The following is a 24,079-nucleotide window of genomic DNA, read 5'->3' as shown; positions in this document are numbered from 1 at the left end:
TCCACAGCCTTTCCCTCATCCACTGAGTAGAATGGCTGGCTGCTACCAAGCCAGCATCCAATCAGGGCTCTAGGTAGACACGTATCATCATGCTATCTGTGTCCTACAAGAGTTCAGCTGCCCCCCTTCCTCAGCTGAAAGCCTTTCTGCAGCCTTTGCTGCTGCTCACCGTGGTGCTTTGGAGAGCTCTTGGACAGCGCTTTGAGACAGTTTAGCCCACACCTGCTGCCCCTGTTCCTGCCCATGCCTCTCCCTGCCTCCTGCTCCTCAAAAACTTTTCCAGGAACTGGTGGGGCTGCTGCCCTCCCAGAGCCTCCCACAGCCCCAGGCTTCCCAGCCACCATCAGCAGTGGCCACTTGCCCCTGCCGTAGCTTGTACACCAAGGCCAAGAGAAGAACGTCTGGGCAGAGACTCATCAAAGCTGGGTCTGATGGCCAGAGGTTCTGAAGGAGTCACAGATGCCCTCCAAGCCTGCAAGTGATAGTACCCAAAGGGGTCCCACTGCACTGTGTCTCACTGTCCTGGTTTTGTTAAATACAAGTTTCTCTTTTAGTGAATTTTCCTTTCAGCTAAAGTCTTCATACTCACTGCACTTTTCTGAAAGCTAGATACATGTTTTGGTAGACATAGCATTGGAATGCAAGGTTTCTGGTAAGGACACACATCCCGCGAGAGGGGAAAGCAGCGAACTGAACAGGTGACCAAAAACTCCCCAACTATTACATCCCATTCATGTGATACTTCATATAAAAGTGGGAGATCATGAGGATCTCGTCCCTTTTCCCTATGGCCGACATTAGGAGAGGACCTTGTGAGTCGTCCCTGCGAACTGAGGCCTAGTGATAGACTGAATCCAGTTCCAGTTGGCAGCAGAGTCCAGTCCAGGACTTCCAGGTGCCAGCCCTACACCTGCCAGAGCAGTTGCCAGGATTTTCAAGATTGGTTTTGTATATTTTGTATTATTTTCTCTGTTTTATTAGTAGCATTAGTAAAACATTCTTAATTTGTTTCCAACTCTCCCTCTCTTGGCTCCTTCTTTGCTTTCCAGTCGCCTGTACTTAGTGGGAAAGGTGGGGGTGGGCTAAAGGGGGAAAAGAGGCAGGGAGAGCGGGTTAACAAAACATCTGCCATGGTTTATTGTTACCTTGCAATCAAACCTTGACACCTACCCTCCCCTCCTTATGTGAATGCTGAAGCTTCTCATGTGCTGCACTCACCCCTCACTTTCCCAGGGCAACGCTTTCTTCACTCCTAGTGCTGCTGTGTCCACAGAAGAGGCAGTAAACAACCATTCTTAGCATGGCTTGACCTTGTCTGGCTACCAGTTGATGGAGACACATTGATCACATACATGGGCATGTGACAACATCCACCCTGCCTTTTCATGAGGTTGCTGAAAAAGTATTTGTGGTTTTTTGCATTGTTGAAATTTGCCATTTGATATTGGAATGCATTCTTAAATGTGGTTATGTTATATATAATTGTAATGCATTTTTCTCAAGTTTGGTTTTTGTTTTTTTTTTTTTTTTTTTTGCTACTGACTTATTACTTGCTGTTTATTTTAGACTATGGAAATTATATTTGGCAAAAATCAAACTCAAGTGATTTTCTTTTTCAGATTGAAAATGGGTCATAAAGAAGCGGAGAAAATTTCCAACATCAACCGCACATTTGGACCAGGAACTGATAAGAAATGTACAGTACAGCGGTGGTTCAAGAAGTTTTGCAAAGGACGCAAGAGCTTTGAAGATGAGGAGCATAGTGGCCACCATTGAAAGCTGACAACAACCAACCGAGAGCAATTATCATAGCTGATCCTCTTACAACTACCTGAAAAGCTGCCAAAGAACTCGACATCAACCATTCTATGGTCATTCAACATTTAAAGCAAGTAAGTGGGTGCCTCATGAGCTGACCAAAAATTTAAAAAATTCTCCTTTTGAAGTGTCACCTTCTTTTATGCTATGCAACAATGAACCGTTTCTCGATTGGATTGAGATGTGCAATAAAATGCAAGTACCTACAAAGCACTTTGCAAAGTCAAACTGACACCAAAAAAAGGCCATGGTCACCATTTAGTCATCTGCTGCCAGTCTGATCCACTCTAGCTTTCCAAATCTTGGTGAAACTATTAGATCTGAGAGGTGTGCTTAGCAAATCAATGAGATACACCAAAAACTGCAATGCCTGCAACCGGCATTGGTCAACAGAAAGGGCCCAATTCTTCTCCACAGCAACGCCCGATCACATGTGACACAACCAAGGCTTCAGAAGTTGAGCAAATTTGCCTGCATAGTTTTGCCTCATCCACCGTATTCACCTGACCACTTACCAAACAATTACCATTTCTTCAAACATCTTGAAAACACCAGCAGGATGCAGTAAATGCATTTCAAGCATTCATTGAATCCCAAAGCATGGATTTTTATGCTACAGGAATAATCAAACATTTCTCATTGGCAAAAATGTGTTGAGTGCAATGACTCCTATTTTGAAAAAGAACAATGCGCATGAGCCTGGTTATAATGCTTTAAAATTCATGGTCCAGAAATGCAATTACTTTTGCACCAACATAATATTCCCAAGAAAAATATCCCCTGTGCAGATCCATTGACTTTGTTTCTTTTTATGGCAAATCCTTCCTTCAGAAGAATCAGTATTCTTTTTTAGCCCTTCTCTAAACCTTTTTCTCCTTTCTTATCGTGCATCAGGTAGTAGCTAGACTGCAACTAAACTAACAGCACTCTTGCATAAGCCCCATGAGCATGCCGAGAAGCAGCTGTCTTCTCCCTCAGTTTTCATACGCAGGCTTCCACCTTAAAGGTGGACTCACATCCCCACTTCCTCAGTCCCCCTTCTGATCATGCAGGAAGAACCAGAGAGGGCCACGCAGCATGGTCTTGGGGGTCCATTCCCCACTGACTGAGGTGGGAGAGGACTGGCTCCCTGGGATGCCCCTCATACCTGTAGTGCTAGACTCCGGGGACAAGGACGGAGAGAGAATTTCTTCACAGTTTGAGAGATGGGAAGATTCTCTCTGTACAGTTAGTGTATCCAAATCTGGGCAATAAGTTTTTGCCAACCTTTTAAAATATTCCCCTGGTGCCCTTTGGAATAGCTTTTTCACATGGCCTGTGGTGAGGGATTTCAGCTCTTGGCCTTCCTTAAACTTCCAGTTCCTGACTGTTGGCTCTGCTCTCCCTACAACAGACTTGCCAAGCAGTAATCCACTCACCCGGCTGGTGCCTGTAATCTTTACACATCTAAAACACCTCTGGGGGTCAGGGACCAGGTACTCTCTGTTTCTTCAGTGATATCTCTCACTTCTTCCTCCCATTTCTTTGCTGAAGATCCAGCTTCCCCATAAGACTCTTCCTCCTTGGCACTCCCTTAGGAATCAATGATAAGGACGCCTTCATCTCGTTGTCCACTGTGACTTTTACACTACTGGGGCGATCAATGCAGGTGCTATTTGGGTCCCTATCTCAACCACAGCGTCCTCACATGTGGTTTTGGTCTTTGCCTCAAATGCTATCTTCTCAGATGTAGGTTGAATGCCTGGCTCAAACATGGCACTCTCAGAAGCGATTTGGGTCCCTGTCTTTACCATGGTCATCTGAGAGCACTGAATTGTGGCTCAACGGGCTCAGGTCAACGCGTAGTACAGTGCTAAAAGCACCTGGTTTTCAAGCAACTGCCAAACAAGGACTGGCCAACTCAAGGCATGTTTCACTGTTGCCACACCCAAAAGTTTTCTTCTCTTACACCAGCATGACACCAGACTCTACAACCACCACATTAAGCAAACACTGTTAATTCATAGCAGTAAACACCTCACTTAAGGGTGAGCAAGGACCTCAGGGGCATACACAACAAAACACGCCCCATGAGTCCTTCTGGGAAGAGGAAGGTGAATTCCCTCATCCTCTCCACTAGACAGCTCCCCCAACACTGTAAGGGCCCCAATGCCAGGACAAAGCCCAGGGCATTTGGTTCTATTAACACGTTCCCAGCCTTAGCAAAATCTGGAGATAAACTATGCAGCAAGCAAACTGCCTGCGCTACACAGAGGCCTGTGAATTGGTAATTGGTACAGATATAGCCTGCTCTATTAAAACTGCTATTGTCTAGAACATCCCAGTGAACATCAGAAAGACTGGGGTGAGGTGACCTTGACTGGTCACCAGGTGCGCTCCAAGTTGCTTTATCACTACCAAATCCCCAGCAAGACAGAGAGAAAATAAGATTACTGAGTTGTAGGTTGAGATACATGCAGTTTAAAGAAGAAAGGCAGAAGCCATGTGCAGAAGCAAAGAAAAGCAAAAAATTTTCTTCTCTGCTTTCCATCAGGAGGTGTTTTTCAGCCAATTCCTGCAAAGCAGGGCCAGAACACGCTTTGGAAAATGAATGGACAAATATTAAATGGCCGCTCCACCTCCTCCTTATTTGTCTTAGATTTTTTGCTGAGCACAATGTTATATGGTATGGAATGTCCCTTTGGTCACTCTGAGTCAGCTGTCCTGCAGATGTCCTGCCTCTGCCCCCTCCCAAACTCTTGCCTATCCTCAGACTGTTGGCCTTTGAGAGTGTGGTTGGAGAGACCACCTTGCTGCTGTGCAAGCACTGCTCAGAAAAAGCCAAAACACAGATGTGCTGCCATCAGAATCACTCTAGGTGCAGCAGCAAAGCACAGATCTGTGAAGGTTACTATGGGGAAACCATAGTAACCATGGCATTACCGTCCGGAAGACGACCTTCCTGAGCATCATCGTTCTACTTGGGCACCTAAGGAAATCCTCTGCAGGGGAAAGGATGACACAGAGACATGGTCTGGGATGCAGCAGAACTTTAATGACGGAAAAAAAAGAAAAACAAGTCACTCTGAGTGGAGATCCCGGAGCAAGGAGTACCAGGTGCACAAAGGTGTCTGTTCCCTGCAGCTGCGAGAAACACCCAGGCAGGTGTCCATCTGCCCGTCCCACAGAGGGAGCAGGGCCAGCAGGTCCTCCCTAGGCTGGCTTAGTGGGGCTCACAGTCCAGGGGAGCACAAGAGAACAAGGACACAAGAGGAAAAGGGGACACTGGAAGAGGAAAAAGGCAGCATGGGCTGTACTTTCTGAGAGACCAGGCTGGTCCTGTCCTTTTGCCAAGGGTGCTGAGGTTGCTCAGACCCTCTGAAACCAACAACCTGATGCTACGTCCCCAGGCTGGTACCATTTTCTGTGTCCCTGGGGTCCTTCCCCAGAGCCATCAGCAGCAGCTTTAGCAGGGGAAACGCCTCCTTGTGCCGCAGATGCCGCTGCCCAAGCCAGAGAGACCAAAGCCCCCGGAGTTGATGGGCACTCCCTGAGAGCTGAGGATGCTGCCAACGGCAGCGGAGGTGGAGGATCCCACGGTGGTGTTCTGCGGGAAGGAGCTGAGGATGGGGCCGGGCAGGGTCACCACCACAGGGGACGGCTGGATGAAGACTCTGGAGTCCTGGCACTGCTGGACACAGGGCTCATTGCAGCTGTTGGCCAGTGGGGTTGGGCCAGAGGACTGGCAGGGCAGGCAGGGGTTGTAGCAGGACATGTCTTCTGGCTGGTAGTTCACCTGGGAGAGAGGGCAGGGGAAAACAAAGTACAAGGGATGATGAAGAGCAGGTTTTCTCCCCACCATGGTGGAAATCACAAGCTGGAGAATAGAGCTAGAGGCTGTGTAGGAAGGTCTGCGGGTGCTTGACCTTTACCTTAGCCCAAAAGAACCCTGTCAACAGTGACCAAACCGAGGGACATCCCTTCCTAGCCCACAGCTCAGGAGACACCTAAACAAGCCCAGCCTCTGTCCTTGCCTCACCTTTGGTTCCCTTCCCTTGCCCATGTCAATCAGTTCTTTGACCCAGTGTAGGATAAAGGAGTCTGTAAGCTGGAGATAGGAGATGTAAGCATTGCCCACAGTCTTCACCTTCCACTCAACCCAAAAGATCCCTGTGAAAAGCAACCAAGCCCAGGGAGGTTGCCACCTAGATGATAGCTCAGCTTGGCCGAGCTCCAGTCTGTTTATATGTCACATCGTCTGCTCGTTGCCCTCTCCTGTGGTAAGTAGCCCCATGACACAGCATAAGACAGAGAGTTTGCATTGAAATCCTGGAGGTAAGATAAGGAGCAGGAGAAAGAGCTTCAGACTCACCTTGTTCCCAAAGAGGTGGAGGCGAGAGGAGTGGATGAGAGAGTGAGGAGAAGGACCCGCTTTTATACTGCTCCTGCACCGCCCCAGGCACCCAGTCACTGCACGTGGCAGTAATTTTCCAGCAGGCTCACCTCCAAAGCAAAATATCCTACCTAACTGAACTGGTTGCATTTGAGTTTTCATCAATGATGCCATTTAACTTCCTCATTTCTGACGTGCTTATTCTACCACACAAGTCCTTTCATGTGGTGGGATTATGGTCCGAGTATATCCTGGGCAGTGTCTTGTCGGTGCAGGAGAAGATGACCCCCAAGTTCTGCAGGGGTCCATTGCTGGCGGGGGATGTTGTCTTGGGGTGGTGAATTGTTTGCAACTCCCTTTGCAGAAAGAGGCCCAGCTCTGGCCTGTGATGCACATGTCTGTAGAGCACACATTGTCTCCACTTCGTTAAGGATGTTCCACTTGCTTTTCTCTCCTCCCTCTCTTTGTGCATGTTTCAATGATCACTGGCCATTGTATCTGCCGGTAGACAGTCTGTGCCAATGATTTCTTCTGTCTTCCTCTTGATGCCCTTTGCTCTGGGGACATCATTTGCCAGGTTGTCTGAGTGTGCAGGGTTGGGGTTAGGAAAGGCAAAGCCCACATGGCATTGAACCAGACAAATCATGTGGAGGGCAAGAAGAAGGTGTTCTTCCAGGTATTCAGCAGCAAAAGGGAGGCTTGTGCAAAGGCTGAATGGAGCAGCTTCAACAGGGACAGGGGTTATAGGAAAGGCAGAGGTACTGCAAGGGTTCTTGCCATTGGTATGTACTTATAGGATTTGTGACCTAAAGGTCCAGCTCTTGAACACAGACACATCTGGACTCTACTGATTCCTATCCAGTGAAGAAACTAGAGGTAATAGGCACCTGTTGCAAAATGAGATATTCTATAGACACATCAGATGATACTTTGTTATTGTGAGAGTCATCACGCACTGCCTGGTGTTGTCACCAAGAGGCTATGGCTTCTGCATCTTTGTAGGTATACAGAGTTTGACAGGACTTGGCCCTGAGCATCCTCCAAAGGCTGACTATGCTTTGAGTAGTGCTAGTTGGACAAGATGATCTCCTGAAATCCCTTCCAATCTCAAGCATTCTGTGATTCTGTCATGGGCAAAAGACAGGTGATGCATGGCTGCCTCTAAGAGGGAGGAAGTGGTTGCGAACATTGGAATCAAGGGGCGGCTTAGTTAACACACCAGAGAAACTGAGAATTCAAGACCTGATGGCAGGGTGGAAGGTAGAGTCAAGTCCCTGGACCTCAGCCTAATGACGCAACTGGTAGGGAGGATGCCATGAGATCAGCTGTCAAGTGCAAAAGAGCTTAGAAATCCTGGCAACACCTTAAACAGCTCATGGTTCAAGAGCAGGAAAGGTCAAGCCCAACACTCAAGAAAACAGTAGAGAAGTTGAGAGTGGAAGGGAATGGACAGAAAGCTCTCATGTTTCTGGCCACAGAAGATGGGTTGTGATGAGAAGGTCTCCTGAATTCTCAGCAGAGGGAAAGAGAGGTTTGCAGAAAACAACTCCCCTCGGGCAGGGACTCATCCCTGGGTCCTAAGCACTATGTCTTCTCCCAGGTACTAGGGCTTAAGCGCGCATCCTTTCCCATAGCCCAGTAACATTCTCAGGCTGGAGAAAAACCCAACATCACCAAGAACACAAGGAAACTCCCTTAATTTCCCCAGCATGTAACTCTCAGAACTCTCAGGATCCTGTAGTGCCATGTCCCTGAGGATGCTCAGCGTGGGGATGTGCTCAGAAGGGCCCAGGGTACAAAACCAGGTCTCAGACCACATCAAAGAGGCAATGCACTAACCCTGCCTTGAAGACATGAAGGCAGCTGGGATGCAGCCCAGGAGGCCAAGGGAGTGCCTTCAACAGGCAAGATTCCTGGCTTCCTGACTCTCCATACCCTTAGCGAGTCACACTCTTAATTTTGGATTGGCCATGTGTCAGGCTTTTGGCGTGAGGCCAAGCCAGGAGTGTGTGCTGTCTGCAGGCCTGTGTCCTGCTCAGGGTTGCATTCTCCTGCTTCCAGGGCAGCTCCATCCCTACCCTGGGAATACCATCTCCAAACACCAGGCTGTACGTCAGTCCACAGCTGCAGGCAGTGCCAAGGGTCATCATCCTCAGCATGACCTAATTGCCGTCACTGCCACAGTTCAGGGGGCTCACAGGACAGTCAGTGCATTTTGGAAAACTACTGGTTAGTGTTTAAGTGTGCGGCCAAAATGCACTGTGCTATGATGAGAATGGGAAGAACAAGATGCTGTCCCAAGCACCAAAGCACCGCTCGTGTAGTGAGGAGGTACCCGACTCCACAGGGATTGTTCAGGAAACTCGATGTATGGGCAGTTAATGTTCTCGTTCCGTAAGCCTGCTTATGACATTGGTTGAGAACCCCCAGAGTTTGCCATGAGAGGGGTCAACTTTGCCAAACAAATTGATACAAACAGGAGAGGAATTCATTGGTGGCAGCTTGTGTGAACCTTGGTGCAGGCTCATTAGATTTCCCTAGAACCATGCTCTCTGCCTCCACAGACCTCTCCAGTACTTGGAGCCATCTTCTGCCTTTACTGATTTTTTCCTACCAGGGAAAACCTCAGGCCTTTGATCTTGATACTTGAAAGGAGCCTCTGAGTCCCAGTGGTCATGCCAGAAATGAGGAAATGAAATGGCAGTATTAATGGAAACCAAAACCCAACCTGTGCTATTGGGTAAGATATTTTGCTTTGGAGGTGAGTCTGTTGGAAAATTACTGCCTGCATGCAGTGACTGTGGGTCTAGGGCAGTACAGGAGCAGTATAAAAACAGGTCCTTCCCTTCACTCTCTCATTCACTCCTCTCACCTCCATCTCCTCAGGAACAAGGTGAGTATGAAGCTCTCCTTCCTTCCCCTCATCCTCCTCTCCTTCCTCTAGTTTTCTCAGTTCATTCCTGCTTCTTTGTCTTATGCTTGGCAATGGGTCCTGGGAGACGGAAGGGGTCAGACAGTGTTGCATGAAGAGAGGATAGGGCATTGCTGAATTAAGCTATGGGTTCTGCAGGGATATCCCTGTGCTTTGTTTCTTTTGGAAGGGAATTCTGGGATGAAAGGAAGTAGAAACATGTTGGTCTCTCTACACAGCCTCCAGCTCTCACCTCCAACTTGGCTTGGCTTGTCTCCCTTGTAGTGCAGAGACAGGCTGCTCCTCGCCAACCTCTTCTGCTCTGCTTTCCCTGCCCTCTCTCCCAGGTGCAGCTCCAGCCACAAGACATGTCCTGCTACAACCCGTGCCTGCCCTGCCAGCCTTCTGGCCCAACCCCACTGGCCAACAGCTGCAATGAGCCCTGTGTCCAGCAGTGCCAGGATTCCAGAGTTTTCATCCAACCGTCCCCCGTGGTGGTGACCCTACCCGGCCCCATCCTCAGCTCCTTCCCGCAGAACACCGCCGTGGGATCCTCCACCTCCGCTGCCGTTGGCAGCATCCTCAGCTCTCAGGGAGTGCCCATCAACTCCGGGGGCTTTGGTCTCTCTGGCTTGGGCAGCGGCATCTGTGGCACAAGGAGGTGTTTCCCCTGCTAAAGTTGCTGTTGATGGTCCTGGGGAAGTCCTCAAGGGACACACAAGATGAGACCAGACTGGGGATGTAGCATCAGGTTGTTGGTTTCAGAGGGGCTGAGCAACCCCAACACCCCTTGCAAAAGGACAAGGCCAGCCTGTTCTCTCAGAAAGCACAGCCCATGCCATCTTTCCAATCCTTCAGTGTCCCCTCTCCCTCTTGTGTCCTTGTTCTCTTGTGTTCCCCTGGCCTGTGAGCCCCACAAAGCCTGTCTAGGGAGGATCTGCTGGCCCTGCTCCCCCTGTAAGGCAGGCAGCAGGACACCTGCCTGGATGTTTGCCAGAAGCATGGATCTCAGAATCTCATCTCCACTGGTGCTCCTTGGACTAGGATCTACACTCATAACAACATCGTTTCCATCTTTGACTCATTAAAGTTCTGCTGTATCCCAGTCCAAGCTTCTGTGTCATCCTTTACCTGCAGACACTATCCCAAGATGCCCATGGAGAGAAATGGTCCTCATGGTGATTGTGGGAAGGGGTTGTCGTGGATGGTTGGACAATGACTTTTTTGGGCAGTCTTTTCAAAGTAGGTGTTCTTCAAAGGATAGTCGAGCATCGATCATCTGCTGCAAGGTGGTGGGGGACTGTGTTTGCATCACTTGTTATTTCTGTGGGGTTTTTTTCCCATTATTTCCTTCTCCTCTTATTGATCCCTGATCTTGACCCAAGGGTATTTTTCTCTCTTGCTTTTCCATATCTCCTCCCATCCCATTGGGACAGTGGATTGAGAGATCAGTTAGCGGATGCTTAGTGCTGATCAGGTTCCACACACCACACAGACCAACACGGAGTGCATGTCGTCCTCATCTTGCTCCTTCCTGTTCTGTGCCCAGGGCTTCCTGGGAATGTTTCTGGAGGGAGGGAGCAGGGAGAGGCACTGGCAGGAGAAGAGGCAGCGGGTGCAGGCTGAGTGTCTCCAAGGGCTGTCCAGAATGTCTCTAAAGCAGCGTGGTGAGCAGCAGCAAAGGCTGCAGAGAGGCTTGCAGATGAGGAAAGAAGCTGCTCAACTGCTGTGGGACACAGCTGGACAAGGTGACGCATGTCCAGACAGAGCCAGCTCTTTCCCCCCCTGAATCGCCCATCCCATTGCAGTCTGTTCCAATACTCGCCACCCCTTTCCGTTCTAAATTTTTCCTTGTATCCAATCTAAAGCTCCCCTGGAGCACCTTGAGGCCATTTCCTCTTATCACAGTATCACAGTGTCACAGTATGTTTGGGATTGGAAGGGACCTCAAAAGATCATCTAGCCCAATCCCCCTGCTGGAGCAGGAACGCCTAGGTGAGGTCGCACAGGAACATGTCCAGGCGGGTTTTGAATGTCTCCAGAGAAGGAGACTCCACAACCTCCCTGGGCAGCCTGTTCCAGTGCTCTGTCACCCTCACTGAGAAGAAGTTTTTTCTCAAATTTAAGCGGAACCTCTTGTGTTCCAGCTTGATCCCATTACCCCTTGTCCTATCATTGTTTGCCACCGAGAAGAGCCTGGCTCCATCCTCATGGCACTCACCCTTTATATATTTATAAACATAATAAGGTCCCCCCTTAGTCTCCTCTTCTCCAAACTAAAGAGACCCAGCTCCCTCAGCCTTTATTCATAAGGGAGGTGCTCCACTCCCTTAATCATCTTTGTTGCCCTACGCTGGACTCTCTCCAGCAGTTCCCTGTCCTTCTGGAACTGAGGGGCCCAACACTGGACACAATATTCCAGATGTGGTCTCACCAGGGCAGAGCGGAGGGGAAGGAGGACCTCTCTTGATCTACTAACTACCCCCCTTCTAATACACCCCAGGATGCCATTGGCCTTCCTGGCCACAAGGGCACAGTGCTGGCTCATGGGCATCCTGTTGTCCACCAGGACCCCCAGGTCCCTTTCCCTTACACTGCTCTCTAACACGTAATTTCCCAACCTATACTGGAACCTGGGGTGGTTCCTGCCCAGATGCAGGACTCTACACTTTCCCTTGTTAAATTTCATTAGGTTATTCCCCGCCTAACTCTCCAGCCTGTCCAGGTCCCGCTGGATGGCAGCACAGCCTTCTGGCGTGTCAGCCACCCCTCCCAGCTTAGTGTCATCAGCAAACTTGCTGATAGTACACTCTATTCCCTCATCTAAATCGTTAATGAAGATATTGAATAATATTGGCCCCAGTACTGACCCCTGAGGCACTCCACTAGATACTGGCCTCCAACTAGATTCCACACCGTTGACTACCACTCTCTGGCTTCTCTCCTTAAGCCAGTTTGCAACTCACCTCACTACTCTATTGTCTAGACCACACCTCCTCCACTTAGCTGTGCGGATGCTGTGGGAGACTGTGTCAAAGGCTTTACTGAAGTCAAGGTAGACCACATCCACCGCTCTGCCATCATCCATCCACCTTGTTACATTCTCATAAAGGCTATGAGGTTGGTCAAGCATGACTTACCCATGGGAAAGCCATTCTGACTGCCCCTAATAACCCTCTTATCCTTGATATGCCTTGAGATGGCACCAAGGCTAAGCTGTTCCATTACTCTTATGCTATCACTTCCTACTTGGGAGAACAGACCAACACCCTTCATGCTACAGCCTGTTTTCAGGCAGTTGCAGAGAGTGAACTGGTCTCCCCTCAGCTTCCTCTTCTACAGGTTGAAGCCCCCAGGTCTCTCAGACACTCCCATCACACTTGTGCTCCAGCCCATGGCCAGCTCTGTTCCCTTCCCTGAACTCACTCCTGCATCTCAAGGGCTTTCTTGTCATGAGGGGCCTAAAAATGAACAGAAGATGAGAAGTATGACCTCAGCTTTGCCCAGCACAGGGGGACAGTCACTGCTCTGGTTCTGCTGGCTGCACCAGTGCTGATACACGCCAGGATGCTCTTGGCACTTTTGGCCACCTGGGAAAACAGCTGTTCAGCAGGTGTCAACTAATACCTGTCATCCTTTTCTACTGGATGTCTTTCCAACCACTCTTCCCCAAGACTAGTGTTCATTTTGGTTGTTGTGACATAAGCACAGGACTCAGCACTTGGCCTTGTTGAACCTCATACAATGGCCTCAGCCCAATGATCCAGCTGGACCAGATTCCTCTGTATGGCCTTCCTACTCTCCAGCAGTCAAACATTCCCACACAACTTGCTGTCATCTGCAAAGTTACTGAGGGTGCACTTGATCTCCTCATCCAGACCATTGATAAAAAGATTAAACAGAACTGGCCCCAGTACTTATCCCTGGGGAACACCAGTCACGACTGGCCGTCAACTGGATTTGATTATATTCAGCACAACTTGTTTTCCCTGGCCAACCAGCCAGCTCACTAATCACCAAAGAGTAGACCCATCCAAGCCATGACCGGCCACTTTCTCCAGGAGAATGCTGTGGGAAACAGTGTCAAAGGCTTTAATAAGTCCAGCTAAACATTTTCCACAGCCTTTCCCTCATCCACTGAGTAGAATGGCTGGCTGCTACCAAGACAGCATCCAATCAGGGCTCTAGGTAGACACGTATCATCATGCTATCTGTGTCCTACAAGAGTTCAGCTGCCCCCCTTCCTCAGCTGAAAGCCTTTCTGCAGCCTTTGCTGCTGCTCACCGTGATGCTTTGGAGAGCTCTTGGACAGCGCTTTGAGACAGTTTAGCCCACACCTGCTGCCCCTGTTCCTGCCCATGCCTCTCCCTGCCTCCTGCTCCCCAAAAACTTTTCCAGGAACTGGTGGGGCTGCTGCCCTCCCAGAGCCTCCCACAGCCCCAGGCTTCCCAGCCACCATCAGCAGTGGCCACTTGCCCCTGCCGTAGCTTGTACACCAAGGCCAAGAGAAGAACGTCTGGGCAGAGACTCATCAAAGCTGGGTCTGATGGCCAGAGGTTCTGAAGGAGTCACAGATGCCCTCCAAGCCTGCAAGTGATAGTACCCAAAGGGGTCCCACTGCACTGTGTCTCACTGTCCTGGTTTTGTTAAATACAAGTTTCTCTTTTAGTGAATTTTCCTTTCAGCTAAAGTCTTCACACTCACTGCACTTTTCTGAAAGCTAGATACATGTTTTGGTAGACATAGCATTGGAATGCAAGGTTTCTGGTAAGGACACACATCCCGCGAGAGGGGAAAGCAGCGAACTGAACAGGTGACCAAAAACTCCCCAACTATTACATCCCATTCATGTGATACTTCATATAAAAGTGGGAGATCATGAGGATCTCGTCCCTTTTCCCTATGGCCGACATTAGGAGAGGACCTTGTGAGTCGTCCCTGCGAACTGAGGCCCAGTGATAGACTGAATCCAGTTCCAGTTGGCAGCAGAGTCCAGTCCAGGACTTCCGGGTGCTGGCCCTACACCTTCCAGAGCAGTTGCCAGGATTTTCAAGATTGGTTTTGTATATTTTGTATTATTTTCTCTGTTTTATTAGTAGCATTAGTAAAACATTCTTAATTTGTTTCCAACTCTCCCTCTCTTGGCTCCTTCTTTGCTTTCCAGTCGCCTGTACTTAGTGGGAAAGGTGGGGGTGGGCTAAAGGGGGAAAAGAGGCAGGGAGAGCGGGTTAACAAAACATCTGCCATGGTTTATTGTCACCTTGCAATCAAACCTTGACACCTACCCTCCCCTCCTTATGTGAATGCTGAAGCTTCTCATGTGCTGCACTCACCCCTCACTTTCCCAGGGCAACGCTTTCTTCACTCCTAGTGCTGCTGTGTCCACAGAAGAGGCAGTAGACAACCACTCTTAGCATGGCTTGACCTTGTCTGGCTACCAGGTGATGGAGACACATTGATCACATACATGGGCATGTGACAACATCCACCCTGCCTTTTCATGAGGTTGCTGAAAAAGTATTTGTGGTTTTTTGCATTGTTGAAATTTGCCATTTGATATTGGAATGCATTCTTAAATGTGGTTATGTTATATATAATTGTAATGCATTTTTCTCAAGTTTGGTTTTTGTTTTTGTTTTTGTTTTTTTTTTTGCTACTGACTTATTACTTGCTGTTTATTTTAGACTATGGAAATTATATTTGGCAAAAATCAAACTCAAGGGATTTTCTTTTTCAGATTGAAAATGGGTCATAAAGAAGCGGATAAGAAACTGATAAGAAACTGATAAGAAGCTGATAAGAAACATACAGTACAGTGGTGGTTCAAGAAGTTTTGCAAAGGACGCAAGAGCTTTGAAGATGAGGAGCATAGTGGCCACCATTGAAAGCTGACAACAACCAACCGAGAGCAATTATCATAGCTGATCCTCTTACAACTACCTGAAAAGCTGCCAAAGAACTCGACATCAACCATTCTATGGTCATTCAACATTTAAAGCAAGTAAGTGGGTGCCTCATGAGCTGACCAAAAATTTAAAAAATTCTCCTTTTGAAGTGTCACCTTCTTTTATGCTATGCAACAATGAACCGTTTCTCGATTGGATTGAGATGTGCAATAAAATGCAAGTACCTACAAAGCACTTCGCAAAGTCAAACTGACACCAAAAAAAGGCCATGGTCACTGTTTAGTCATCAGCTGCCAGTCTGATCCACTCTAGCTTTCCAAATCTTGGTGAAACTATTAGATCTGAGAGGTGTGCTTAGCAAATCAATGAGATACACCAAAAACTGCAATGCCTGCAACCGGCATTGGTCAACAGAAAGGGCCCAATTCTTCTCCACAGCAACGCCCGATCACATGTGACACAACCAAGGCTTCAGAAGTTGAGCAAATTTGCCTGCATAGTTTTGCCTCATCCACCGTATTCACCTGACCACTTACCAAACAATTACCATTTCTTCAAACATCTTGAAAACACCAGCAGGATGCAGTAAATGCATTTCAAGCATTCATTGAATCCCAAAGCACGGATTTTTATGCTACAGGAATAATCAAACATTTCTCATTGGCAAAAATGTGTTGAGTGCAATGATTCCTATTTTGAAAAAGAACAATGCGTATGAGCCTGGTTATAATGCTTTAAAATTCATGGTCCAGAAATGCAATTACTTTTGCACCAACATAATATTCCCAAGAAAAATATCCCCTGTGCAGGTCCATTGACTTTGTTTCTTTTTATGGCAAATCCTTCCTTCAGAAGAATCAGTATTCTTTTTTAGCCCTTCTCTAAACCTTTTTCTCCTTTCTTATCGTGCATCAGGTAGTAGCTAGACTGCAACTAAACTAACAGCACTCTTGCATAAGCCCCATGAGCATGCCGAGAAGCAGCTGTCTTCTCCCTCAGTTTTCATACGCAGGCTTCCACCTTAAAGGTGGACTCACATCCCCACTTCCTCAGTCCCCCTTCTGGTCATGCAGGAAGAACCAGAGAGGGCCACGCAGCATGGTCTTGGGGGTCCATTCCCCACTGACTGTGGTGGGAGAGGACTGGCTCCCTGGGATGCCCCTCATACCTGTAGTGCTAGACTCCGGGGACAAGGACGGAGAGAGAATTTCTTCACAGTTTGAGAGATGGGAAGATTCTCTCTGTACAGTTGGTGTATCCAAATCTGGGCAATAAGTTTTTGCCAACCTTTTAAAATATTCCCCTGGTGCCCTTTGGAATAGCTTTTTCACATGGCCTGTGGTGAGGGATTTCAGCTCTTGGCCTTCCTTAAACTTCCAGTTCCTGACTGTTGGCTCTGCTCTCCCCACAACAGACTTGCCAAGCAGTAATCCACTCACCCGGCTGGTGCCTGTAATCTTTACACATCTAAAACATCTCTGGGGGTCAGGGACCAGGTACTCTCTGTTTCTTCAGTGATATCTCTCACTTCTTCCTCCCATTTCTTTGCTGAAGGTCCAGCTTCCCCATAAGACTCTTCCTCCTTGGCACTCCCTTAGGAATCAATGATAAGGACGCCTTCATCTCGTTGTCCACTGTGACTTTTACACTACTGGGGCGATCAATGCAGGTGCTATTTGGGTCCCTATCTCAACCACAGCGTCCTCACATGTGGTTTTGGTCTTTGCCTCAAATGCTATCTTCTCAGATGTAGGTTGAATGCCTGGCTCAAACATGGCACTCTCAGAAGCGATTTGGGTCCCTGTCTTTACCATGGTCATCTGAGAGCACTGAATTGTGGCTCAACGGGCTCAGGCCAACGCGTAGTACAGTGCTAAAAGCACCTGGTTTTCAAGCAACTGCCAAACAAGGACTGGCCAACTCAAGGCATGTTTCACTGTTGCCACACCCAAAAATTTTCTTCTCTTACACCAGCTTGACACCAGACTCTACAACCACCACATTAAGCAAACACTGTTAATTCATAGCAGTAAACACCTCACTTAAGGGTGAGCAAGGACCTCAGGGGCATACACAACAAAACACGCCCCATGAGTCCTTCTGGGAAGAGGAAGGTGAATTCCCTCATCCTCTCCACTAGACAGCTCCCCCAACACTGTAAGGGCCCCAATGCCAGGACAAAGCCCAGGGCATTTGGTTCTATTAACACGTTCCCAGCCTTAGCAAAATCTGGAGATAAACTATGCAGCAAGCAAACTGCCTGCGCTACACAGAGGCCTGTGAATTGGTAATTGGTACAGATATAGCCTGCTCTATTAAAACTGCTATTGTCTGGAACATCCCAGTGAACATCAGAAAGACTGGGGTGAGGTGACCTTGACCGGTCACCAGGTGCGCTCCAAGTTGCTTTATCACTACCAAATCCCCAGCAAGACAGAGAGAAAATAAGATTACTGAGTTGTAGGTTGAGATACATGCAGTTTAAAGAAGAAAGGCAGAAGCCACGTGCAGAAGCAAAGAAAAGCAAAAAATTTTCTTCTCTGCTTTCCATCAGGAGTTGTTTTTCAGCCAATTCCTGCAAAGCAGGGCCAGAACACGCTTTGGAAAATGAATGGACAAATATTAAATGGCCGCTCCACCTCCTCCTTATTTGTCTTAGATTTTTTGCTGAGCACAATGTTATATGGTATGGAATGTCCCTTTGGTCACTCTGAGTCAGCTGTCCTGCAGATGTCCTGCCTCTTCCCCCTCCCAGACTCTTGCCTATCCTCAGACTGTTGGCCTTTGAGAGTGTGGTTGGAGAGACCACCTTGCTACTGTGCAAGCACTGCTCAGAAAAAGCCAAAACACAGATGTGCTGCCATCAGAATCACTCTAGGTGCAGCAGCAAAGCACAGATCTGTGAAGGTTGCTATGGGGAAACCATAGTAACCATGGCATAACCGTCCGGAAGACGACCTTCCAGGAATAATTCCTGAGCATCATCATTCTACTTGGGCACCTAAGGAAATCCTCTGCAGGGGAAAGGATGACACAGAGACATGGTCTGGGATGCAGCAGAACTTTAATGATGGAAAAAAAAGAAAAACAAGTCACTCAAAGTGGAGATCCCTGAGCAAGGAGTACCAGGTGCACAAAGGTGTCTGTTCCCTGCAGCTGCGAGAAACACCCAGGCAGGTGTCCATCTGCCCGTCCCACAGAGGGAGCAGGGCCAGCAGGTCCTCCCTAGGCTGGCTTAGTGGGGCTCACAGTCCAGGGAAGCACAAGAGAACAAGGACACAAGAGGAAAAGGAGACACTGGAAGAGGAAAAAGGCAGCATGGGCTGTACTTTCTGAGAGACCAGGCTGGTCCTGTCCTTTTGCCAAGGGTGCTGAGGTTGCTCAGACCCTCTGAAACCAACAATCTGATGCTACGTCCCCAGGCTGGTACCATTTTCTGTGTCCCTGGGGTCCTTCCCCAGGGCCATCAGCAGCAGCTTTAGCAGGGGAAACGCCTCCTCGTGCCGCAGATGCCGCTGCCCAAGCCAGAGAGACCAAAGCCCCCGGAGTTGATGGGCACTCCCTGAGAGCTGAGGATGCTGCCAACGGCAGCGGAGGTGGAGGATCCCACGGCGGTGTTCTGCGGGAAGGAGCTGAGGATGGGGCCGGGCAGGGTCACCACCACGGGGGACGGCTGGATGAAGACTCTGGAGTCCTGGCACTGCTGGACACAGGGCTCATTGCAGCTGTTGGCCAGCGGGGTTGGGCCAGAGGACTGGCAGGGCAGGCACGGGTTGTAGCAGGACATGTCTTCTGGCTGGTAGTTCACCTGGGAGAGAGGGCAGGGGAAAACAAAGTACAAGGGATGATGAAGAGCAGGTTTTCTCCCCACCATGGTGGAAATCACAAGCTGGAGAATAGAGCTAGAGGCTGTGTAGGAAGGTCTATGGGTGCTTGACCTTTACCTTAGCCCAAAAGAACCCTGTCAACAGTGACCAAACCGAGGGACATCCCTTCCTAGCCCACAGCTCAGGAAACACCTAAACAAGCCCAGCCTCTGTCCTTGCCTCACCTTTGGTTCCCTTCCCTTGCCCATGTCAATCAGTTCTTTGACCCAGTGTAGGATAAAGGAGTCCGTAAGCTGGAGACAGGAGATGTAAGCATTGCCCACAGTCTTCACCTTCCACTCAACCCAAAAGATCCCTGTTTAAAGCAACCAAGCCCAGGGAGGTTGCCACCTAGATGATAGCTCAGCTTGGCCAAGCTCCAGTCTGTTTATATGTCACATCGTCTGCTCGTTGCCCTCTCCTGTGGTAAGTAGCCCCATGACACAGCATAAGACAGAGAGTTTGCATTGAAATCCTGGAGGTAAGATAAGGAGCAGGAGAAAGAGCTTCAGACTCACCTTGTTCCCAAAGAGCTGGAGGCGAGAGGAGTGGATGAGAGAGTGAGGAGAAGGACCCGCTTTTATACTGCTCCTGCACCGCCCCAGGCACCCAGTCACTGCACGTGGCAGTAATTTTCCAGCAGGCTCACCTCCAAAGCAAAATATCCTACCTAACTGAACTGGTTGCATTTGAGTTTTCATCAATGATGCCATTTAACTTCCTCATTTCTGACATGCTTATTCTACCACACAAGTCCTTTCATGTGGTGGGATTACGGTCCGAGTATATCCTGGGCAGTGTCTTGTCAGTGCAGGAGAAGATGACCCCCAAGTTCTGCAGGGGTCCATTGCTGGCGGGGGATGTTGTCTTGGGGTGGTGAATTGTTTGCAACTCCCTTTGCAGAAAGAGGCCCAGCTCTGGCCTGTGATGCACATGTCTGTAGGGCACACATTGTCTCCACTTCGTTAAGGATGTTCCACTTGCTTTTCTCTCCTCCCTCTCTTTGTGCATGTTTCAATGATCACTGGCCATTGTATCTGCCGGTAGACAGTCTGTGCCAATGATTTCTTCTGTCTTCCTCTTGATGCCCTTTGCTCTGGGGACATCATTTGCCAGGTTGTCTGAGTGTGCAGGGTTGGGGTTAGGAAAGGCAAAGCCCACATGGCATTGAACCAGACAAATCATGTGGAGGGCAAGAAGAAGGTGTTCTTCCAGGTATTCAGCAGCAAAAGGGAGGCTTGTGCAAAGGCTGAATGGAGCAGCTTCAACAGGGACAGGGGTTATAGGAAAGGCAGAGGTACTCCAGGAGTTCTTGCCATTGGTATAGGATTTGTGACCTAAAGGTCCAGCTCTTGAACACAGACAGATCTGGACTCTACTGATTCCTATCCAGTGAAGAAACTGGAGGTAATAGGCACCTGTTGCAAAATGAGATATTCTATAGACACATCAGATGATACTTTGTTATTGTGAGAGTCATCATGCACTGCCTGGTGTTGTCACCAAGAGGCTATGGCTTCTGCATCTTTGTAGGTATACAGAGTTTGACAGGACTTGGCCCTGAGCATCCTCCAAAGGCTGACTATGCTTTGAGTAGTGCTAGTTGGACAAGATGATCTCCTGAAATCCCTTCCAATCTCAAGCATTCTGTGATTCTGTCATGGGCAAAAGACAGGTGATGCATGGCTGCCTCTAAGAGGGAGGAAGTGGTTGCGAACATTGGAATCAAGGGGCGGCTTAGTTAACACACCAGAGAAACTGAGAATTCAAGACCTGATGGCAGGGTGGAAGGTAGAGTCAAGTCCCTGGACCTCAGCCTAATGACGCAACTGGTAGGGAGGATGCCATGAGATCAGCTGTCAAGTGCAAAAGAGCTTAGAAATCCTGGCAACACCTTAAACAGCTCATGGTTCAAGAGCAGGAAAGGTCAAGCCCAACACTCAAGAAAACAGTAGAGAAGTTGAGAGTGGAAGGGAATGGACAGAAAGCTCTCATGTTTCTGGCCACAGAAGATGGGTTGTGATGAGAAGGTCTCCTGAATTCTCAGCAGAGGGAAAGAGAGGTTTGCAGAAAACAACTCCCCTCGGGCAGGGACTCATCCCTGGGTCCTAAGCACTATGTCTTCTCCCAGGCACTAGGGCTTAAGCGCGCATCCTTTCCCATAGCCCAGTAACATTCTCAGGCTGGAGAAAAACCCAACATCACCAAGAACACAAGGAAACTCCCTTAATTTCCCCAGCATGTAACTCTCAGAACTCTCAGGATCCTGTAGTGCCATGTCCCTGAGGATGCTCAGGGTGGGGATGTGCTCAGAAGGGCCCAGGGTACAAAACCAGGTCTCAGACCACATCAAAGAGGCAATGCACTAACCCTGCCTTGAAGACATGAAGGCAGCTGGGATGCAGCCCAGGAGGCCAAGGGAATGCCTTCAACAGGCAAGATTCCTGGCTTCCTGACTCTCCATACCCTTAGCGAGTCACACTCTTAATTTTGGATTGGCCATGTGTCAGGCTTTTGGCGTGAGGCCAAGCCAGGAGTGTGTGCTGTCTGCAGGCCTGTGTCCTGCTCAGGGTTGCATTCTCCTGCTTCCAGGGCAGCTCCATCCCTACCCTGGGAATACCATCTCCAAACACCAGGCTGTACGTCAGTCCACAGCTGCAGGCAGTGCCAAGGGTCATCATCCTCAGCATGACCTAATTGCCGTCACTGCCACAGTTCAGGGGGCTCACAGGACAGTCAGTGCACTTTGGAAAATTACCGGTTAGTGTTTAAGTGTGCGGCCAAAATGCACTGTGCTATGATGAGAATGGGAAGAACAAGATGCTGTCCCAAGCACCAAAACACCGCTCGTGTAGTGAGGAGGTACCCGACTCCACAGGGATTGTTCAGGAAACTCGATGTATGGGCAGTTAATGTTCTCGTTCCGTAAGCCTGCTTATGACATTGGTTGAGAACCCCCAGAGTTTGCCATGAGAGGGGTCAACTTTGCCAAACAAATTGATACAAACAGGAGAGGAATTCATTGGTGGCAGCTTGTGTGAACCTTGGTGCAGGCTCATTAGATTTCCCTAGAACCATGCTCTCTGCCTCCACAGACCTCTCCAGTACTTGGAGCCATCTTCTGCCTTTACTGATTTTTTCCTACCAAGGAAAACCTCAGGCCTTTGATCTTGATACTTGAAAGGAGCCTCTGAGTCCCAGTGGTCATGCCAGAAATGAGGAAATGAAATGGCAGTATTAATGGAAACCAAAACCCAACCTGTGCTATTGGGTAAGATATTTTGCTTTGGAGGTGAGTCTGTTGGAAAATTACTGCCTGCATGCAGTGACTGTGGGTCTAGGGCAGTACAGGAGCAGTATAAAAACGGGTCCTTCCCTTCACTCTCTCATTCACTCCTCTCACCTCCATCTCCTCAGGAACAAGGTGAGTATGAAGCTCTCCTTCCTTCCCCTCATCCTCCTCTCCTTCCTCTAGTTTTCTCAGTTCATTCCTGCTTCTTTGTCTTATGCTTGGCAATGGGTCCTGGGAGACGGAAGGGGTCAGACAGTGTTGCATGAAGAGAGGATAGGGCATTGCTGAATTAAGCTATGGGTTCTGCAGGGATATCCCTGAGCTTTGTTTCTTTTGGAAGGGATTCTGGGCTGAAAGGAAATAGAAACATGTTGGTCTCTCTACACAGCCTCCAGCTCTCACCTCCAACTTGGCTTGGCTTGTCTCCCTTGTAGTGCAGAGACAGGCTGCTCCTCGCCAACCTCTTCTGCTCTGCTTTCCCTGCCCTCTCTCCCAGGTGCAGCTCCAGCCACAAGACATGTCCTGCTACAACCCGTGCCTGCCCTGCCAGCCTTCTGGCCCAACCCCACTGGCCAACAGCTGCAACGAGCCCTGTGTCAGGCAGTGCCAGGATTCCAGAGTTTTCATCCAGCCGTCCCCCGTGGTGGTGACCCTGCCCGGCCCCATCCTCAGCTCCTTCCCACAGAACACCGCCGTGGGCTCCTCCACCTCCGCTGCCGTTGGCAGCATACTCAGCTCTCAGGGAGTGCCCATCAACTCCGGGGGCTTTGGTCTCTCTGGCTTGGGCAGTGGCATCTGTGGCACGAGGAGGTGTTTCCCCTGCTAAAGCTGCTGCTGATGGCCCTGAGGAAGGCCCCCAGTGACCCACAAGGTGGTACTGGACTGGGGACATAGCATCAGGTTTTTGTTTTCAGAGGGGCTGAGCAACCCCTTCCAAAACAACAGGACCAGCCTGGGCTCTCAGAAAGCACAGCCCATGCCCCCTTTCCCCTCTTCCACTCTTTCCTTTCCCTCTTGTGTCTTGTTCTCCTGTGCTCCCCTGAGCTGTGAGCCCCACAAAACCAGCCTAGGGAGGATCTGCTGGCCCTGCTCCCTTTGTGGGGCCACCTAATAGACCCCCAGTGGGATGTTCACCTGCCGTCACCTCTGCCATGAGGTTCAGACTCTCATCTGTCCCCAGTTTTCCCTCCACTCAGAAAAATCTCAGTTTCATCTTTTCACTCATTAAAGTTTTGCTGCACCTGAGCCCATGTCTCTGTGTCATGTTTTCCCCTGAAGACAAACTCCAAAGGCACCCAGGAGACACGGGTTGCCCAGGATTTGGCATGGCATCATTGGGGATGGTTTTGCATTGACTGTTAACACAATTTGACTTTGGGTATGCCTAGTCATGCTTTCGGTTTTCCTCTGCTTTCTAATCTTCACTGCCTATCTGGAGCTAGATTAGAAATATCCAAGGCAGTTCAATAACCATAGATTCCAAAGATGTGTTTAGGTCTCCCACAAAAGTGCTCTCTAATCTATGCTCAGCAAGCCTCATTCCCTCAGCCTCTCCTCCCGAACCAAGTTCTCTAGGCCATCCTCATATCCTGGCCCCCCTCCATTGTATATACTCCTACAGGTCAAGGTCTTTCATTGAATCATAGAATCACTGGGTTGGAAAAGGCCTTCACAATCATTGAGTTCAAATGTTAGCACAGCACTGCAAAGTCTCACTAAACCATGTCCCTAAGCCCCATATCTACACGTCCTTTAAAGATCCCCAGGAACAGTGACTCAACCACTTCCCAAGGCAGCCTGTTCCAATGCTTGGCAACCCTTTCTGTGAATAAATGTTTCCTAATATCCAATCTAAACCTCACCTGGAGCAACTTCAGGCCATTTCCTCTTGTCGTATCACTTGCTACTTAGCAG

The 24,079-nt window shown here is 49.1% G+C and overlaps 4 protein-coding genes and 1 long non-coding RNA gene across 5 annotated transcripts in view; 3 read left to right on the top strand and 2 right to left on the bottom strand.

Annotated features, from left to right (window-relative positions):
• LOC102089960 (feather keratin 1) overlaps window positions 1–24,079 on the top strand; it is a 136,255-nt gene that overhangs the window by 83,588 nt on the left and 28,588 nt on the right. The gene's annotated exons all lie outside the window — the stretch shown is intronic.
• LOC135576184 (uncharacterized) lies at window positions 4,833–6,307 on the bottom strand. Its single transcript, XR_010467816.1, has 2 exons — window positions 6,170–6,307; window positions 4,833–5,593 (listed from the first exon to the last, which is right to left on the bottom strand). It is a non-coding gene; the product is annotated as an uncharacterized LOC135576184 (long non-coding RNA).
• On the top strand, window positions 8,980–10,206 carry LOC135576183 (feather keratin 1-like). The gene is made up of 2 exons (XM_065039906.1): window positions 8,980–9,083; window positions 9,449–10,206. The coding sequence occupies exon 2, from the start codon at window positions 9,470–9,472 to the stop codon at window positions 9,776–9,778; it is 309 nt and encodes a 102-aa protein (XP_064895978.1). The 5' UTR covers window positions 8,980–9,083; window positions 9,449–9,469; the 3' UTR covers window positions 9,779–10,206.
• On the bottom strand, window positions 18,055–19,422 carry LOC135576182 (feather keratin 1-like). The gene is made up of 2 exons (XM_065039905.1): window positions 19,392–19,422; window positions 18,055–18,815 (listed from the first exon to the last, which is right to left on the bottom strand). Exon 2 carries the CDS (start codon window positions 18,792–18,794, stop codon window positions 18,486–18,488), a length of 309 nt encoding a protein of 102 aa, XP_064895977.1. The 5' UTR covers window positions 18,795–18,815; window positions 19,392–19,422; the 3' UTR covers window positions 18,055–18,485.
• Window positions 22,232–23,410, top strand: LOC135576181 (feather keratin 1-like). The gene is made up of 2 exons (XM_065039904.1): window positions 22,232–22,297; window positions 22,662–23,410. The coding sequence occupies exon 2, from the start codon at window positions 22,683–22,685 to the stop codon at window positions 22,989–22,991; it is 309 nt and encodes a 102-aa protein (XP_064895976.1). The 5' UTR covers window positions 22,232–22,297; window positions 22,662–22,682; the 3' UTR covers window positions 22,992–23,410.

This window comes from Columba livia, chromosome 23, assembly GCF_036013475.1.
Source record: "Columba livia isolate bColLiv1 breed racing homer chromosome 23, bColLiv1.pat.W.v2, whole genome shotgun sequence".
In the NCBI taxonomy this organism is placed as follows: Eukaryota; Metazoa; Chordata; class Aves; order Columbiformes; family Columbidae; genus Columba; species Columba livia.
This window is presented reverse-complemented; position numbering and strand designations above follow the sequence as displayed.